Source organism: Diadema antillarum, unplaced genomic scaffold (genome assembly GCF_040938485.1).
Source record: "Diadema antillarum isolate AM-2024a unplaced genomic scaffold, OU_Dant_1.0 scf00000181, whole genome shotgun sequence".
Classification (NCBI taxonomy): Eukaryota; Metazoa; Echinodermata; class Echinoidea; order Diadematoida; family Diadematidae; genus Diadema; species Diadema antillarum.
In genome coordinates this window covers 1803368-1824631 of record NW_027271070.1, presented here as the reverse complement: position 1 = coordinate 1824631, position 21264 = coordinate 1803368, and the positions used below count along the sequence as shown (strand labels likewise).

Sequence of the window (21264 nt, the reverse complement as noted above, 5' to 3'; positions counted from 1 at the left end):
CCTCATTTTGATTGTAATGACAGAATTATCGCAATCTGAGATGTACCAAGTCTTAAATACACATATTTTATGACAAGGGGTGACGTAATCACTATCTTGTCCGAAATACTTTATTTCAATGGTTGGAAATTGAAATCCACTATACTAATGTTAACGTCGTCTGCTGACTTGCATATAACACCCACGCATCAAATCGCGAAATGCATAGATGTCATATATATATATATATATATATATATATACATATATATATATATATATATACATATATATATATATATATACATATATACATATATATATATATATATATATATATATATATATATATATATATACATATATACATATATATATATATATATATATATATGCAATTATATACATGGGAGGCGATTTCCTTTTTTTATGGGGGGGGGAGAGGACGGGGGGATGTGTACGCCCCCCCCCCCCCCATTTCATCGGGAGGGGCCGACCGTCCCCAACCCCCCTCGATTCTTAAAGCTTTAATATCCTTATTTTTCCATTTTATTAGCATTTTTGGATGTAATTTCGAATTTGCGAACCTGGTCAAAAGTAATGTGATGGATTTGTGTTTGTTTTTTTCATTGAAAGTATTGTCCAAACAATCCAGCAAAGGTCATGTGCGATATCGCCCAGCGCATATGAGTCAACGTCAGGCCAAATTATATTGATGGATCTAATCCCCTGCCCATTCGCACAAATTTTAGAAATGCAAAAGGTCCCTCGTGCGAAAGGGACACCACTTCGCACACATCTTTTCCTTCATTCCACAGTACGTAGTACATATTGAAAGACGCTCAAAAAGGGGTTTCAGACGCCACTATCATGACTATTAAACCATTCACATTGTCCATAGCTTTCTAGCTATATTTTTCTTACTTTTTTCCCCAAGTATGTCAGAACAAAAATGTGTATGTAATTTCGTTGAACTTCACTTCTCAAAATGCAAAAGCTGCCTAGTGTTGCAGGGGGATATACCCACTTCGATCCACGCCCTCCATTCTCCCATTCGGTTCCCCATTTGTCCCCCCCCCCCCCCGCCCCCGCTCGGTCCCCCAGAGAAAAACAATTCTTTGTATCTCTATGCATGTACATGTATACATGTATCTTCGGAGGGTTGTTTTTTCTGCGCGAGGGTAAAATATTATTGTTTCTCCTTTGGTGTTCCTGTTATTCGTTAAATGGAATCTCTGTCACTGTATTTAGGAAATACGTAGGCATATATATGTATATATATATTACATACTTTCAGAAATTTCCATATTTCTGTATATATTGCGATACACTTATGCACATTGTTTTATGCATGATTAAAATTATCTTAGTATCACTGATTTATGTTCAATTTCCATCTGATAACCATTTCGCAAAAAACATACTATGAATAGTCGCGAGCAAGGCCAAGCAGGCCAAAAGCTTGCAATTAAAATGCGGTATGGAAAGCAACGCCATTAACTTGGATTGGATGTACTAGCCTACTATAATTCGTACACTCAAACAGACGACATCCGACCTTCGAGTATATAGAAATATAAAGAAATAACCACTTGACATTCATGCCTTCCGTGATGCTCCACTGTCTCGTAACATGGTGATGATTTTTTTTTTTTTTTTTGGGAGGGGGGGAGAGGGAGGGACGGAATCTCGTGCCAAATGAAACGTAATCAATGATATACATACACTTTCTCTATACCAGATTGAGTGCTTGATTATGCCGAGCTATGCACACATCGAATATAACAATGCACTACCAACTCAGAATGAACAATCAGCCCTTGTACATTTAATTTCACCTCGGCTTTCGACCTTGATGTAATCTGAATGCACTTGGGCTAATTAAGCATAAGTAGTGTAATGCATTCAACACCATGCAGTAGGTGTAATGCTTCGCGCATTAAATGTAGCTTAGCTGCCTTTTGACGTCCCATTTCAGACATCATTTTCATTCCCTGCATGTGTTATGAGAATCAAGAATAAAACTTTAACCTGGTTCTGTGAATGTCTTCTTTTACAGCAGAATAAATCTCCGGGGGGGGGGGGGGGGGGGGTTATCTTCCTATAAAGTTACATGAAGTTAGCGCTTAACCTTCGTGCCAGAGAACATCAGCCCAATGCTTTCCGGGTTAAAGGTACTGTTTACCATTGGCAGCAGTAATATAAAAAAGTTGTCACATTTGATGTATACTAGTATGTGTAGGTCAGTTATATTACAAAACATCCTACCATATAAAAAATTCACAATAATTATACCCTAAAATATAAGGAGGTATAACTATTTTTCTTCATGACTGTAAATGGGTTTATACTAGAAAGAATTTTATTGTAACTATTGTTCTCATTTTGTGTATTTGATAATACTTACAATTGATTATAGCGTATACGGATTAACACTTTAAATTGCTTGTTTCTATTCCTAACCCACATTTAAGAACTATTTTCATATTTTTCATTTTCATATGCAAACGGTAAATAATGCCTATAAGGAGGCATAATAACTGTACCGTGGATTACCTTATGTCGCAGGCAACTGTGGACTATTGAGGTCCTTTGATTTAAAGGACACAGAACCACCCCACTTCACTCGCAATATATGAGTAAAGAAAACCAACATATCTCACATTTTATCAAACAAAAAGAAGAAGTAGGTTTTCATATTCATTGATAAAACTCTCTCACAGTCCCTCGTATTCAAGTGTAGGTCAGCACATGCGCGCTCTTGCAAAATGTTCGGTTCCTTCGACATTTCGATAACGTTAAGATAGTTATTATCGCAGCTTCCGACGTAGTTGTTGTTTTTCTCTCTTTCATTGAGGGATAGTGGATGAGAAGTCCATTATCCAATTATGCATAACTATCTCAACCCAGATTGCTTCCTGTTAGGTACTTGTAGAAGCATTAGAGTGAGATCCTATCGCTCTCCTTCACTTCATCTTTAAAAGCAACACAAGTTTAGCGCATTGGTCTCGTCCAAACAAGGTGGGAGTACGGGGTAATGCTCCGGTAACCTCCATTTTTTATTGCTGTAACTAGTTTCACTCGAGGTCCGATATTAAAGTGCAACAGCTTTAATGTATGGCATATCCGGCTCTTGAGAAGCAATTGGCTGACAAAAAAGTGCGCATTTCTTCGCCGTCAGGAGCTTGTTGTGAACTCTTGTACAGTTTTCATAAACCACCAGATTTGGTGGTTTTCATAAGCCACCAGATTTGTGGCAAAAAAGGGAACAACAGCAAACATTTGAATTTTTTGAGGAAGAAGAGAGGTCGGGGTGGTTGGGCCGTTTGTTCTAGTATGTGTGCAGCAAAACGCGGGAATACAGAAAGATGTCGGTGAAATACAGAATATTCAGTTAAGATTTGGCCATCTTCCCACCCCCCCCCCTCTCTCTCTCTCTCTCTCTATCTATCTATCTATCTATCTATCTATCTATCTATCTATCTATCTATCTATCTATCTATCTATCTTACTCTGAAGTTGTCGTTACGATATGCGAGGTTTTCACGCCTTCTGTTTAGTCAGATATTTAAACTTTCCGTGAAGGTACATTGTTAGTTCATCCCTTCACCCTGGTGTTTGGCTGATCGTTTGCCTGCAAACATCCAACCCACGAATTTCGTATTTTCATAATACAGAGCTTCACGTCAGGGCAGGCTTTTATATAAGATCTTTACATATGAACGTTTCGGACACGGCTCTGTGTTATTTGTTGGCTGTAAACTAACTGACCGTCATCATATATCTGATCAAATATTTGGTCCTGTGTTCGGCGAAGAATGGCTCTACGGGTTTGCGCGGTGCTCTGGTCATCCTCTTCGAATGCGAATTCAAGGGCTTAAAGCACTCAAGTTTCAGCCCTTTCACAAGGCGCTGACTAACCATGGATTTATCTTATCGTGCTCTGGATGAGACAGTCGGTTATTAAGTTTTCTGGCTTATTCACAAGACCCTTGTTCAAGGGAAAGTGCTGGGCAAAATGAGGCGAGGGAGACCAATGACAGCTTGGATAGGAAACATTAAGAAATACACAGGACTTAGCGGATCGGCTGAGTCCCATCGGGCAAGAGATAGGGTGGGCTGGCGTGAGCTCGTCCATGTCACAGCAGCGCACATCAGTGGTAACTAGATTGATGATGATAATGATGGCTTATTCACATCATAAACAGTGTATTATAAAAAGAAACGCCTATGATCACGTGCCGTTTGGAGAGGGATGCGTAGACGAGGTCGAACTGCACCGTTTTATCCGAATGCGCGTACTGGTTGTGGATGGTCATCAGGGTGTACATTCAGACCTGCTTATCCTTTACTTTCAACTGATTCTTCAAGCGTTGCAAATATTGTATCAACATCTATCTATCAATCAATCAATCAATCAATCAATCAATCAATTAATCAATCAATCAATCAATCAATCAATCTATCTATCTATCTATCTATCTATCTATCTATCTTTCTATCTATCTATCTATCTATCTATCTATCTATCTATTTATCTATCTATCTCCCCGTCTCTCTTTCTGTCTTTCTCTGATCTTTCTCCCCCTATCTATCTATCTTTCTATCTATCTATCTATCTTATATGATGATCGGTACATCCAATGACGTTTCTTTTCCGCATTTCATTCGCCAATTTATGATGTTCACTGTTCAGACGACATCCAACCTTTGTGTAAAAAGACGTTTAAATACCTCACACTTAAATGTTTATATTCATATTATGCAAAATTGGGAGGGCAATAACAAACATAAATGTCTTCCTACTTACTACGTGCCAAAGTGAACCTGGATAGAATTATCCGATACGAGGGAACACTGTCTCATAAATACACAGCCTGGAAGTTAAGTTTACCAAATTGCACTCATATGAGAAGTGTAAAGATTTAACACACAGAAACGAAAACAAAAACCAAAGAACATGCAAACAAAAGCAGCCGTATACGAAAACAGCTATTTTTTGCTCATACTCATTGCTTAATTTGCTGTTGCAGGTGCTATTGTCCTTGACAATAGCATTGCTCTGACCTCGGCGATAAAACGGACATGAGCTAATAGTAGCTCAATTCGTATTTCGATTGCCGTGTTTTGTGTTTTATTGTCTCACAGTTGACACGCAGTTGACTCCGCCCTCGTTCTGTGGGTGCCGCTAGTTAACTTTTTTCCAGCCTTTATCGGCATTGCTTAATAACATGGACAAACACACACACACACACACACACACACACACACACACACACACACACACACACACACACACACACACACACACACACACACACACACACACACATACACACACACACACACACACAACGAAACACACTTGGCCAAGATGTTTACGTCTATACACGGTGAGAGAATCGTAATCTCCAGGTTCAACACCCTAGGTGTAAGGAATGAGATGATGTCATCTCCGAAAAATCTCTGAACCCATCGAGGCCCAGAAATCATATTTCTTTTCGAATTTCCTATACCGTTTCTGCTATAAATGATTGTTGGCTTCTGCTACAAAATTTTCAATAGCGTCTTGATCTTTAAACCATTGACAGATTCTTAAATTGGTAAGTTTTTTGATAGTAGCTCGTGTTTCTCTCTCAAGTTGACACATCCTCATTTTTTTTTTGCTTTTGCTCAGAGATAGTTCATTCAGCACATTTATTCTGATATTTCTAGAGTATGAAGTATGAAGTGATATTTAGAGTTGCCGATTTGAAGATGGTAACATGATGAACTTAATGGACTAACTACACCGTATTACGTTATTTCGTCACTATATCTCTTCACTTTTCAGGCTTAGCAGCAAAGTGCTTACAGGCATCGCGTTACTTTGTCCCAGTTTATCTGCTAAGGAATTGGGTCACGTCCAGTTCAGGTTTGGAACTTCTTTCTTGTTCTTTTCTTTTTTTTATTTTGGTCTGGTTTGGCCGTGTCCAATAGTTGATGCATCTCGGTTACAATCTGTGCGTATTGTTTGGAGTGACCTGTATGTGGGTAACATTGTTGGCTTTTGGTGATTGGTTTTTGTTTTTCGTTTTGAAGAAATGTCCATGCTTGCCTGTGAGCAGTTCTGTGTGTACGAATGGACAATAATCATATGGATAACGAACGGTTACAATGATGATGGAATCGTTATCAGTCTGTAAAATAAATATTGAGATAAGATTGTAAAAGTCACAATTTCAAAAGGTCATGCGTTAAGTAGGACACAGTCTGTTAAGTATACATGGCGAAACTTTCATGACAATGTTAATACGAGCTTTGATCGTGCCACACTATTCGAAAAGTGGGACACGAAGCTTCGTTGTAATCAAAATAGCCATCTGCTTGATAGATGACCTGAAATTAAGCCAGGCAAGGAGAGAAAGCGATAGATAGAGAGAGATAGAGAGAGATAGAGAGTAAGAGAGAGAGAGAGAGAGAGAGAGAGAGAGAGAGGGGAAGTCAAAAGATAGAGGAATGTTTTTCTTGTACACACATCGCAATTTCATTTCGTTCAGGGGATTAGGCTTCCGCCTGAAACCTTAACTTTTCTAATGGAAAGCAGAGGATGAGAAATTGTATGTAAATACCTTGGTTGAAATATCAGAAATCTTTCTTCTTCTTTTTTTAATCCTGAGTTATTTTCCTAGAGAGATAAGTGCCTTAGGGATACTGGGACACACGGATTGGCTTAGAAAACATTATTTAGGAATATATGATCACACCTTACTCCGCAACGCACCCTGCATGCACCGAATTCGAAAGAGCTACGACGATTCTGAGTCCAAAAATGGTTGACAGTTCACTCCTTAGAGACGTCCTTATCGCTGCTACGTACCTCAGAAAGCGGATCAATGCAGATGTCTGATTAACGCATAAATATTTATGCTGGTTTATTGCCATGACATAGAGAGATAGCAAGGAATACAGGAAAGAAGACATCTCTGATGAATTGTTTATTGTCTCGCTAACAAACAATCTCGCATATCTACAGCTCCCGTGAGAGCAGTGTACTGATATGTAAAGAGAGAAAGGAATCATTGCAGAAATGTGATAAATTATCTCGTGTTTTGAACATAATCATAGGGGAAATGTGCTTTTTGAATCCAACATGCGGAGAGCAGTTTCCAAACAGGAAAATCATAATCAATCAAATCAACTCGACGTTTTCTTAAAACCTGTCACAAAATCTTTCGTTACTATCCTCAAGGGAACAATATGCGTTTTCAATCAGTAACCAAAAAATGTCACCAAGACATAATAAGTTATCATTATCCAATGTATTAGAAACACCAAAAATACATTCGATGCCAAATATAATGGTGAAGGAATGCAAGGAAATGACTGATCGCTTATAAAATATTTACGAAAAAGAAAGAAACAATCAATCTGATAAGCGTGCATATATCTGTCGTTATGATATACAATACAATCATACAATATCACTGTATTACCAACGGGTTTGATCATTCGCACTGAGGCTGTAATTCTAGATAGCATTTTCCTTTTGCACAAGCGTTCATCAACCTCAGTCTTGCATCCTTTAGCACAGTCACGAAAATATCCATACTGACTTATTTGAAGTTCCGTGTAACAAGATTCCGCTTTCCAATTCCCATGCCAGTTTGACAATCACTGTAATACATTTCCTGCTTCTTGATTGTGTATTATTTGTTTTTAGTATCGTCAGATTGTACAGGGAAACTTTGTTTTGATTATTTTCATCAGCGTGGGGGAGGGGACCCTGCGGGCAGGGGTGGGGGAGTGAAGGGGTCAATGGTTCCCCCCCCCCCTCCCACTTAGACCGGAAGAATATATAATTATGTAAGAACCTTCGGAAAGTCATAGGTGTTGTGATTTCTTCGTCCGCTGTCTTTCCCGATTTTTTTTCTTTAACCCTCCAAAAAAGTGTGTGTATGGGGGAGGGAGGGGGGGGGGGCTGGAGTTCCCCTCACCCATACACACACCCCCTCCTCCGGTTCCGCGGCCCTTGTTAATGTTAACTGGTTTACATGACACTGTTGTTGTCATTTTCATCCAGAACGACCATCAAAAAAGAAAAGAGAGAGAGAAAGAAAGAGAAAGAAGACCAATTATTCAAGTGACACGTTTGAGGTCTTTATGGTACATGTTTTGATTGTGCGCCCAATCGTAAACAATGGATTTGCCATCTCAGCAACCCGTTAACTACATGAACCCTGTGGGTCATGTGCTCGGTCGGTAAAGATGTTCACAAGGTTCTTTGGAAACGGGTTAAGAGCACAGTCTCTCCTATGGCCGCTGTCTACGCATGTCGCCTTTGATTATCCATCACTCCGTTTTGGCGTGGAAATGTGTTCGCATTTCGATATTTATTTGGGTAATAGTCTGGGCTGTTTTGCTAGATAATTCGTTCGGTGCCATTGCGCCTGTCTGCGGTGGAGTGAGGCGCATCTAGATTACGTTTACGGAGAGAGAGAATGAGAAAGAAAGAAAAACAAGAAAGAGAGAAAGGAAGAGAGAAAAAGGAACGAAAAAGAAAAAAAAAGAAGGAAAGAAAAGTAGCATATTTGCCTCATTACATGCTACGGTCGTCTATAATTCGGATAGTGTATGTTTTCTCTCGTACCCTACTTGGAAATGCAAGACCTCTTCATCGGAAAAACCACCCCAACCTTTCCCCCTTGTCTAGTTGATAATCCAACGTGACCATCTCACCCCCTGAGCAAGCCAGAAAGTCGTCCACATGTCAATGCAATCCTCTCAAACATCGATATATCTCCGCAACATTAAAAAAAAAAATCTGATCAAAGTCTGTGCACGGAAAAAAAAAGTAGAACAGAGTTTAGACAGAGACGACTACCCCCAAGGCGAAGTCAGCTGCTTAAAACAATATGTCACCTAATTATCTTCTTCATGTCATTCTAACTGAAGCGCATTTTTTTTTCATATACTTTGTTTCTTCAGCAAAGTTACTGCAATGACGCGCTACACGTGAACCACACAAATGTGTCTGAACTGGTTTGATTGCATCGGATTGTTTGTATCTGTGCCGTAGCTCTAAGTTTATGTGATCGCTATTAATACTTAACTTTATGAGCCATTTAAAGGTCAAACGTATACTTTATCATAAATACTGCAGAGCTGTCGTTTGTGCAAAGCTTGCGGTGTTTACTGCCCTTGGAAGAATAATGACGTAAATACTAATTAAAGTATAGTGTATACATTCAAGGCATGTGGACATGACTTATTGGAGGGAAGTCAATGATATAGAACAACAAAAGCAATAACAACAGCATAAAAAACAAGAAGAAGAAGAAGAAGAAGAAGAAGAAGAAGAAGAAGAACAACAACAACAACAACAACAAGAAGAAGCTTGAATTGCTACTGCGCGCGTGGCATTGGGCCCGCTATTGATTGGGTCAGTCACCTCAAGCTATATAGGTTCGACCTTTACACACGTGACATGGTGATTAAACAACCCTTGAGTCTGTCCATCATGAGCTGACACCACGGTCAAGTCTTTCAGTCCTGCTTCTTAAATCATGTCAACTTTTTCTTTTCTTTTCTTTGTGATGATGGAAATAAATAAACTATTGAATTGAATTGAATTGAATTGAATTGAATTGAATTGAATTGAAAAACAAAGTAAACAGGATCTCAGGCCGGTGATTCTGTGAGGGTTAACTAAGCTCCATCACATAGACGGGAATGTCTTTTGAAGACAGTGCGAATCAAAGTATAGGGTAAAGGGATAAAGGGGTAATAGGATAGTATTTATTTTCCGTGAAACAATGAAACAAAAAAACCGGATGGATTGCCCATATTCAGCTTTGACATGCATGACAATGCTTGGCCCTGTTTCATAAAGCTGTTCGTGAAGTTACGCATGAATTTACGAACGACTTGAATATGAAGTGCCAATATGTGTGCCTTTTTTTTTTCTTACATTTTGACAAAGTACCACTGTATGTCAATATTTCATCTACATTGGGGCAAAAATACACTTTCAACTAAGACCGTGTGCTAAAATGTAAGAGTAATCATTATAATCTGCAAATTCAACTTAGGGTAGCCATTGAAATTATCAGTGATTAGGAAACCCACTTGGCTTGCCACATCGAAGTTGTTCGTAAAGTCGTGCGTAGATAAAAGAAGTAGCCACGGAGCAATTCTCCCAAATAAAAACTGCAGAAATTGAAAGAAAGTCCTTTAGGGATTTTAGCACCTCCACTAGCGAGATCGCAATAAATGCACCGATAAATGACTATGGCAGGTGTTTTGAATAGCCACTGGCATACAACATTACTCTACAGAAACTTCATAATACCGCAGTAATTGTGAACCAAGCGATATGATACATCAATGTCGAAATCGCTCCTTGTTTCATTCGTCTTCTCCTTTTTCTCTTCCTTTTTTAAGAAGTCATTTACATCGCTGTATGTCTGTGTAAACAGGACGCTGTGTACTGCGGGTATTGGTCACAAAATGCATTAGTTCTTGTGAAAATTTCCAATTGATTTAAAAACTACCGAACAAGATGTATTTTGTGTTTTCGTGACAGGACAGGCCTACATTATTGGATGTTTTCCGTTCTAAAATTGTGTTTTAATTTGTCTGTCTGAAGGCATAGTAGACGTTTCCAATACTTTGTGTAGCCTGTGGAATTGGTACACAACACAGAGGAACGTCTGGTCAGCAAAATGTAGTTTGAGCTGCGTAGAGTATATGAAACAATATTTGCTTTCCGAAAGTTTAATCATTCAATGGAAAATTAATGGAAAAAAAAAAACATGAACAAACGATCAAGCTCTGCTGTGGTTCGCAGCCTTCTCTCAAGCCTTCGAACGAAACATTGTTGCTCGGTCTTCATGCTCTCGGATCACTTCAGCGCCAATTTCGATTAATGCGACAGTTTTGTCCCCATTATGACCGTCTTCAAATAATGATTGCCCCTGTGGTAATCTGGTTAGCGGCGCCGTGTCTTCGTCGACATCAATGTCGTGATATCCACTGAGGAACATTATGTTTGTTACATTCATGCTCTGAATATTTCCGAGCCGCGGCGGGGGGGGGGGGGGAGGGAGCAGAACCTGTACAGGGAGGCAGAATGACACGAATGTACCCACTCGTCACTCGATGACGCACGTATAACGTTCTCTTGGAGACTTCAAATATGTGTTCGTGGGCGATAGCCACAGAATATTCAAAATCCTCATGGAGTGGGTTCGGTGCACTTCATGGACTTTACGGTGGAATAAGAGGAAGAAAGTAAAGTGAAGATGACAGGATGAGAAGGAATAAGGAGAAGGGGATGATAAAAAAGAGGAAAAGTTAAGAGAACGTGGTGAAGAGGAGAAGAAGCACCGGACGGGTAGAGAAAAATGGGAAGGTGGAGAAGAAGTGGTTGAATGCTATGGTTTTAAGAGTAGATAGTAAGTATAGAAGAATTACAGGAGGAACTGGCAACGGCAACAAAGTGACAAAAGGAAGGCAGGACACAGGAGATAAAACAAACAAAATCAGGATCAATTTTCAATCAACTTGACTGGTTTCGACGAAAAAGCACCTAAACAGACGGATGTTATAAGATATATTTCATCACCATTTTTTTTTCTGCACAAATGAAATTGTGGATGTGATATGGCAATCAATCACCCAGGCGCATTCACTGCAAAACTCTTACTGTAAAATCAATGGAATAGCAGCTTTTTCCTAACTTGTTCAGCTTATTCTAGACGGCTTGGTACAATTATTCATAAACCAATTGACAACATTTTTACTTTTCTTTTTGTTGGTAAGTTTCGTCAAGTATTCCTCTATAGCTTAAATTCAGTAGTTGTCGCTCTGAAGCCGTCTCAACTTTCCATACTTCATTTGATTACAGCTTCAGTTAGCAAGTTAGCAGACATCACACGAGGACCCCAAACTTTAATAGCATTGAGAATAAGATATGAGAGTTTCTCATGAAACCCTTTTGAATTTTGCAGAAAGCTTGCGGCATCTTACAATTCATGTCAGATGGACAATTGTTTGTGGTTTCCAGAGCGACCACAGTGATATTATGCCGTGATGGTTTGACTGTTGTACGTCATGCTTTGATTAGTTGGCTTCTAAGAGAATATACGATAGACAACCCCTTTTCCCATGCCCCACCCCTCCCCCAGCCCCGCCCCCTCCCGCAAACAAGTTTACTCAGGTTATCTGATGGTACATGAATGTACACCTATTCAAAACATTTGCAGAGTAACTGATGTCGTAATAGAACCCCCTCCCTCTCTTTGTGTAAAATCATGACCTGAGTACCACATGACGCACGATAAAACCGGCAACCTCAAGCATGGGTATTTTATCGAGGAAGCTCTGAGCATTTTTGGCTCCTCAAAAGAAAAAATGAGATTATGTTTTCCAGTTTCCTAATTTTCGAGCTAGCCTAGTGGGACTTCTGCGTGTTCAAAAAAGAAGTCAACACTTGGTTTATGAGATGTTATTAAGCTTAAACAAGTCAATTCCCCCACCCCCTTAAAGAAACAATCGACACTGTTTCGTCTTGACCCGCGGGGCTTTCAGGACCCGTACACTATCCTGACACACGTACGTCAAATCAAAGAGATAGTACAACTGATTATACGTATATCTGATTCCCAGGAGGACGTCTAGGCTGTATTGTATTTTATTGTTTTCTTAAGTTTTGTTTTATTATTGTTCGAAGCACTGCCCTTGCGACGTCCACGAGAATTCGATCCTTGTTTTTAAGATTGCGTTTCACCAGAATTTAAGATATTGACCTCGAAACGGGCGACATGAATCTGAGACGGATAGAAGACAGCTGAACCCATTCTGAAGTGTACAAGTAGTACAACCGTGGTAGTCGGATCTTGATAATTGCTGGTACATCCTCAGAATCCAATAATACAGGATTTCGATGCCTAAGAGGTATCGCAGTTCATGCGGAAGCGGTACTTCATTGCTAGTGTTAAATCTTGTATTAACAATGTCATGTCAGATTTTTTTGTTTGTTTTTGTGTACGGTGTGTGAGTACAATTCTATATCTATGTATCTGTGTATTCAAATAGTTATAATCATATATGTAAAGACAGAGAGAGCGACAGAGAGAGAGAGAGAACTAGAGAGGCATTCATCTATCCACGCAAACATATTGCATAGGGCCTATTATCATCTCTGTGTGTGTGGGTATGCGTGTGTATATACATGTCTACACATCAAATACATATATATATACAATGTATATATATATATATATATATATGACATATGTATACATATCAATGCATAAATCTACATGTTTGTATGTAGGCCTATTTACATTTGTCATGTTGACATTATATCAATTTCGCATATAACCTATACCCTATTTTGCGAAGCACATGGTATCACTGATAGTTAAAAATGAGTAGTCAAACCACGGAGCTACTACACACAGTTGCTCCATCGTAAAACGACATCTTCCAAGACTTTGTTACGTCATCGAGCTACCATACATAATTATTAGCTTCATACATGTATAGTTATGAGAAACAGAATACATCTATTGGTGGAAAGTTAACCGTCTCGTAATGTGATAGGATGTAAAAGCACCCGCCGATTTGTTCACATAAAAACATGTCTACATCTACTGTAGATTATAGTGTCTGCGGCAGTAAACATATTTTGAAGTATCGTGCTCCGTTTGACCTTACATAAAGCCCATACATTAAGTTGCTTTGAGGTAATCTTCAAATGAATATGTTATACGATTTGCTGTTGTGAAACACACAGATGTATGTGTGTGTGTGTATGTGTGTGTGTGTATTAATATTCATCTTACAATGTCTTAATAGAGATTTTCTAGTCTCTTTTCCAGAGTGTAAAATAGTTTGCGTATGCATTTCTATACGTTGATATAATACTCTTACATACATGTAGTTACAAACACACGCACACACACACACACACAACACACACATGCGCACACACGCATAAGATTATATACATGTATACATATATATATATATATATAGTATATATATATATATATATATATATATATATAAGATGAAAGCAAACAACGGATTTTTTAGTAACAACCTTGACCACAGAAAATGGATTTCCATCGTAATATGATTATATATATATATATATATATATATATACATATACATGTATATATATATGTGTGTGTGTCTGTCTGTGTGTGTGTCTGTGTGTCTGTATAAGTAAATACGTGCGTTTGTAGAACTTAGCACTGAACAAACGTTGAAGATGTCTACTGACATCGTTGATTCAAAACAAATTCGATTCGATTGGTCAAATAATAGATTAAACTCTTGCTCAGTGGTGTATCAGCAAGATATTTTACATAAGATATATTATATTGTTACATACTTTGCTCTTGTGAGTTCAATATCTTTCCCCCAGTCTCTTCCTGTAAATCAGAACGATTTTTACGTATATACATGTGTATTTTGTATCATAAAATATTTCTATGTTTGCATCATGCATAGATGTGTCAACAGGTATACGTATGTCAACGTATAGTGATAAGATTATATTAAAATATATATCCATGTAAGTATCATGTATAGATAAAAATGTCAACGTATATTCAAGTGTATATACACATATACACACACACATATATATATATATATATATAGAGAGAGAGAGAGAGAGAGAGAGAGAGAGAGGTGTGTGTGTGTGTGTGTGTGTGTGTATGAGTAGGCCTATATATACAGTATGTACACATATGTATCTCAAATTGATAATCCTGTACAACTGAATTGTATGGTAATATAACAACCTTCATTCACGATCAATGCTGTTACCAAAGTACACTGTAACAAAAGTTTTTCTTTCTCTCTCTTTCTTTATCTCTGTCTCTCTCTCAGTAGAAGAATATGATAAAAGATACACGATATGCGCCAGTCGTTTTGATTTTCCCCATTTATTATAATCCAGCTTGGGTCCTTAGGTGATCAAAGTGATAACAGAATATGTACATTTCAAAATACGGAACATGACATGTTTTAGCAATTCAATAAGGCACTTTTATGTACAGTGCACACACACAGGGTGCTTTACGTACAAATGCGTACGTTGATCATACCGAAATGCATTTTTATTATAGTACACACAGTACAAACAACCCGCAGTAGTGAAAAGTTCTCCTGTAATGGAAACATAACATTGAACGAAATCTCAGAAAATAGATAATAATAACAAAAGATTGCTGCGCAATCATAATTTGATTTTAGTTTATCGACTTTGTACATACTTCGCATAAATATATTCACATACTTATATCATTGGTTAAAGGTACGTAAAACATGTAACCCAATGCCCGACACTAGCGAATTGCGAATCACTACATGAACTTACTATGTTAGCTAGTCGTGGTAGGCGTTGACTAAAGTTGATCGACACGTGCACAAATCAGAATTCTCATCGTACATGTGCTCCGGGACGAGATGGTCTAAGAAAATAAGTGAACTCTGCAACATATTTGCAGTCACGGTGAGTCACACTGCACTTTCTCTACTCCTTATTACACCAAAGAGGTGCATTTTCAGCGATTATACGTCAATATTTGTAAATAAGTTTTTATAAGTGGCATAAGCTTATTCATATTTGCGAAAAACGGTAGACGAAATTTTGCCATCTCGTCCCAGAATAAGGCTAATATGGTTTTGATTCTCTCTCAAACAGACAACCTTTTACAATCACTGGAAATTTTTGTTCACTTCCAATCAGACAACTTATAAAAATAATTACCGATATATTGCAACAGACTGAATGAAATGAAGCAGCAGATTGGAAGGGAGAGCACTTACGGAGGTGTGTACATTGAACATTGTTGATATCTTAAACCACTTCTTTGACAGGTTCAACATTAAACAAATAATCATGTAGTCACGTTGATGATTTACAAAAATATTGATAATATTGTGCGTGATTTCAAATACAATATACCAGATTATATGCATGATAAAATGCACGTTTAGTACGAAAGCATTTTTTTTTTTTACCAAGGCAAAATGGAATTGTGTGAGGGTTTTGCTGTCCATTTGGAGTTTATGCTATCTAGAACAATAAATGACATAAGTTTTACTATCGTACTTTAAAAAAAAAACTACCATGAACTATAAAATGATATTGACTCCCCGTGGAAATCTCCGTGGTTGTAGTGCACGATCATTCAAGCGTGACGTGGTGTCAACCAATCAAAATAATGTTATGACCATGCTATCTACTGTTGAGGAATATTGCATCTTGTTTCTGCATGGACTGCTATTTGTTTTGCAAAATATATATTACACAAACCCACAGCTTTGGAAAGTGCTTTACATTCACATACGTTTCCAATGCATTTTCTTTTACGTACCACTTACAGGGCTGTCTTCCTGCGTTCTACAAGGACGTTTATAAATAAAAGGACGTTCTATAAAAACGTTTACGAAATCAACAAACTCTCACCGGCTCGATCATTTACAACAGCATGCAGCACTTATACGAACAACATTCTTTTTTTAAATTAGTACTGTATTTTGATGAACTAGTACTTTCCTATCCTATTATGTACCAAGAACAGCGCGTCATGATATTATCACATCCTAATTCCCTATGCAGCAATTTGCTGACACACACCAAATCTACAGCAGCTGCGTACTCACTAAACTTTATATCAAGGCGTTCATTTCGTTAGGATTTAAATTCATCAAATCCAAGAAATCTCATGTCTCTCATTTAATGCTGTGTCATTCTAAATAGTTATTAGCTTCTATTAATTACTAGCATACGACAGGATGGAATTACACATTCTTGTTCTTATTTTGGTCGGTGACACGGCATTTGTTCCTGCGGCAATTATTGTCCCGGTCTTATTTTCTCCAAAGACTTACGGTTAGGGTTAGGGTTGTGATAAGGTTTTTAGGTTTAATTTGATGTGAGGAATAGGATTAGGGTTAGGGTTGTGATAAGGTTTTAGGTTTAGTTTGATGTGAGGAATAGGATTAGGGTTAGAGTTATGTTTGTAGTTGGAATCTGTGTTTTGGCTTGGCGTGCAAATATTTCATGTGGGCAATTGTCACAGGAGCAAATGTCATGGAACCATTTTGGTCATATATACCGTTGTTTCATTTCGGTTGCAACATTGTCAAAATCTAGATCGCTGAATTTTCAACTTGAATGAAGATTAAAATCAATGTTTCTCTCTCTCAGAGGGAATTTTTATCGAATTTTCTGTGGATTTAATGAATCTAACCATTTCCATCTAATCTCTTTCAGATATTTAATATGCGGCAAAAATAAAAGTTGCCAATTTCGTGAGGAAAGATGATTATTTTTGCAGCATAATTACCCCAAGATATGAATTATATCGTTCTCGTCAAATCGATGCATAGATAGAGCAAATGATATTTTTGTCGGCATCAACATTAAATCAAAGTGAAGGGAAGCTTAGAATTGAATTTGAATACCTCGATCTTTGTAAACATAGCTGAAAAAAAAAAAGTTGCTTGTGATTATCAAAAGTTTTCGTGTGGGATCACGTGTGGTATCTATCTTCTATCCTTTATTTTTACTTAAAAATTTGCCCATTGAACGATATCAATTTCGGACAAAATACTATTAGGCACAAATGTCACTTGTGTAGCTGGAAACAGGTCAGCTTTCCGTAAATTTGAAATAGGATTTTTCAAGGAGATAATCTTACGAATACGTTTTCCAGTAGTCTTATTGTGATGTAAACAGATGGTAAAAGTTCATGATTTGGAACTTTAACAATCACTCGATTTGCAGTTGACTTGATATATTCACAGTGAACTTTGATTTTAGTGTTATGACTGATTTTACCCGTCATGCATCGTGTAACTACATATACCCTCAAGCACCTTCCATATTCAGCATATTCCACGTCTTTTCATATTTATCTGCTTTATGCATCACCTTTATGTTCTAACAATTTCAAATTTTGGGACGATATACCTATAATTATCTCCATTTCACGCCGCAGCTAAAGTACGACTAGTTTCATGGTTATGGTATAGTACATATGGTAACAAACAATATAAAAAAAAAATCATTTGAGCTTTTCAAAGTATCCTACCATTTACGAGACAACAGGAGTGGACTTCGACACATTTCCAAGAAAAATGAATGTGACTTCTTTTCCATTGAAACAAATATGTAAGGAAGAAGGAATTTAATTTACTTCAAGCAGTGTTCCTTGATAAAGTGTTACCTAGAGTTTGCCCATATGGTCAATGATCAGATTACATTTACAGTATCATGAAACGTGTTAAATGAAACATTTTATAAACTCAAGGAGTTCTACATTTTGATATCTCTGTGCTTACTTCTAATATTCATAACATGTACAAAGCATCAAGAAAAAAATAAGCCAAATTACAAGAAACGTGTGTATAGATCAAGCTGACTTTCTGCTTCGGTTATGTCATCATATTTTCTTGGTAACGTGGTATTGACTGGCTAAAAAGAATATGCATCACGAAACACATCTTACTGACGAAAAGTTGCAAAAAGAAAAATCAGTGGTTGCATAGCAACACCGTCGACGCTGAAGATTGATAATTGCAATTTACATCAGTAAAAGTGAAAGTTGAAGGGATGTTTTCAGGTCGCTTTCCATAGAGCATTTTTACGTTGACAAAATAAGGTTCCATCATCATTAAAAGCAAGGCACGCGGGCTGCACGTCTTTCTTAACATCGATCAGCTGATTGCCAATATCGGAGCTAATCGGTCATGTTCCTGCACCTACCAGTTGGATTAGTCTACCCAAAATCTCAGTCGCTCTTGCCAAAATATATTGTTGATCTTTTGGTCATAGAATTTTTTTTTTTTTTTTTTTGCCATCGCTTTCAGCACGGTGAGACTAGCTTGCTTGTTCAACACAAAGCCATGTAAATTTTTTAAGCGTGTATTGCACTGTCATGAATCATTCTCGAAATGCATCAGCCATCGCTCAAGCTCATCGTCACTGATTTGCATATTTCGCAGCTGCAGGAAATCACGCGTATAGTGCTATGGGTGAGGCAAGGCTGGGTGCTATACCCTATTGTGCGACTCGTAGGCGTCATTGCTGCTACCGTTCACATTCAAGCTGTAGCTTCTACTCTGCATAGTCGTTCTGGACGATACGGGAACTTTCTTGGCACAGCAGTGGCAGGCTAGAATTAGTCCACGCCGCAGTTCGCCATAGTGAAACGCGTAGATGATTGGGTTTAAGCACATGTTACACAACACAAAGACCACTGTTGTGTAAAAGTACACACTGTTAAAATCCACCTCGCCACCGAGATTGTATACAAGGTACAGGATTTCGTTGGGGCCCCAGCAGATCAGATAGGCCAGAGAAACAATCACCATCGTTTTCAGGACGCTGCGGGAAGCCATGATGGCAAACCTTCGGCGCGGTTGAGACGGAAGTTTCACGGTCGGGGATTTCGGCACCTCCCCGGAGGTGCTGTTGTCACGCACACCCTGGATGTTAGAGCTTGATGGCCCTCCGATACGTAGACTGGGCATGTCGGCACGAAGGCGTACGACTATGCGAATGTAGACGTACAACATAATCATCAAGGGAACAAGGTAGTGGTCGATAAAGACAATGCAGCCGAAAGCCTTCTGCAAGCCCTTCGGTTCTTCAGGCCATGTTGGGTCGCACGATCGATTGTCATACGTCTTGTTATCGCTGGTGACCAGTATTACGCCATTAACGCGGTGAACAATCATCCACGGAATCTCATGGAGGGGGCCGAATACCCACGGCAGCAGGCACAGAATGCGAGCTCGCTTGATGGTGAATCTATTGCGATATTTCAGAGGATGGATAACCGCAAAGAATCTCTCTATAGTCAAACACACAAGGTTGACGGTGGAGGATACCGAGAAGGCCCAAAGCGGATACTCCGATATCCAGAACTTGCAGACGAAATCGGCGAACGCCTCTTGTTGCGGCAGCGATTTGGGCTTGGGCACGACGTAGAGAAAGAAGAAGACGATGCTGCTCATGAGATCGATAATGGACTGGTTGGTGATGAGGACGTTGGTGAAGGACCTCAGCGAAGGCACCCGCACGAGTACGAAAATGACGAGTCCATTGCCTACGAGTCCAAGGAGGGCGATGCAAAGGTAGATAGTGAGGAGTGCCGGATGGGTGCCCTGATTACCCGACGACTCAGGCCCTTCGGGGCCGCCATCAGAGCTGTTCGCATCGTCTACGTCGGAAAACATTTTGATGAGTTGGTGGTAGGCAAGAATTCTCTCATTGGCTGACGTCACCCTTCACCAGTGAATTATCCTAGAAGAAGAAAAAAGAAACAAACTGCATTAACTTTCCGATGTCAACACCTCAAATACAGTGCAAGTAGAGTGTGCTGAATATACTCCATTATGCATTAGAATTAGCTGGTGCTTTTATCAGTGCGTAAGACACGAAAAGTTAACGGTCAACCGAGCATCAAGACCTCGATTTGCAAGTATGGCATCTCCATCGTTGATCATGAGAGATACGGAGGATGTATCAAACATTTTTTGAGGGGACAGTAAAACAATAGAAGAAAATATTGCCATAATAACGATCAATAATGACGGGCAAAACACTCTGTCCCTCGGATAGGACATAAAATGGAGGTCCCGTGTATGAGAGAGTTACAGCTCATGCACGTAAAAGATCCCGCTTCATTCATTCATCGCAAAGAGCAGGGTGTCTAACCCGGTGAAGTGGTCCCACCCCACATCTAACTGGACCCCATGGAAGACCAGCTTAGTGTAGCTGAATATGGGTTATCCAGCCATCTTCACAGATGGAAAATGAACAACAACATATATAGCTTTTAGAATGTTACGCGTGCATTTCTGACATGCTCTTGCAACGACTGCACGCTCTCATGAAATGAGTCACATTATGAGCACTTAATCATCCATCCCAGCCCGCTCCCCCCCCCCCCTTCCTCCATGAAAGCTTTTGAAGGAAATGTCCAAGAGTGAACAATTCCGAAAGGCAGTCCTTGTCGCTTCAGACAACTCAGAGATGCGACAAAAATGACAGCTGAATTTCAGCAGAATTCCATACCGGTGCTCTTACCACTCTCGTAAAGAGAAACCACCCCAATCCTACTGCCACCAACCACCAGCTTGTGACGGTAAGGGGCTGCTTCGAATAACTACCATGCAAACTTTTGTTGTCAGCTCACTCGTTTGAAGAGCAGCATAACGCGAGCCATTTAAAACCCTTGCCAGGGCATGCATGCCACTATATAGTTT

At 38.9% G+C, this 21264-nt stretch overlaps 1 protein-coding gene across 1 annotated transcript; it reads right to left on the bottom strand.

Annotated features, from left to right (window-relative positions):
- Window positions 1–18660: 18660 nt before the first annotated feature.
- On the bottom strand, window positions 18661–20232 carry LOC139723131 (allatostatin-A receptor-like). The gene has a single exon (XM_071634396.1). It carries the CDS (start codon window positions 20230–20232, stop codon window positions 19045–19047), a length of 1188 nt encoding a protein of 395 aa, XP_071490497.1. The 3' UTR covers window positions 18661–19044.
- Between the last annotated feature and the right edge of the window lie 1032 nt (window positions 20233–21264).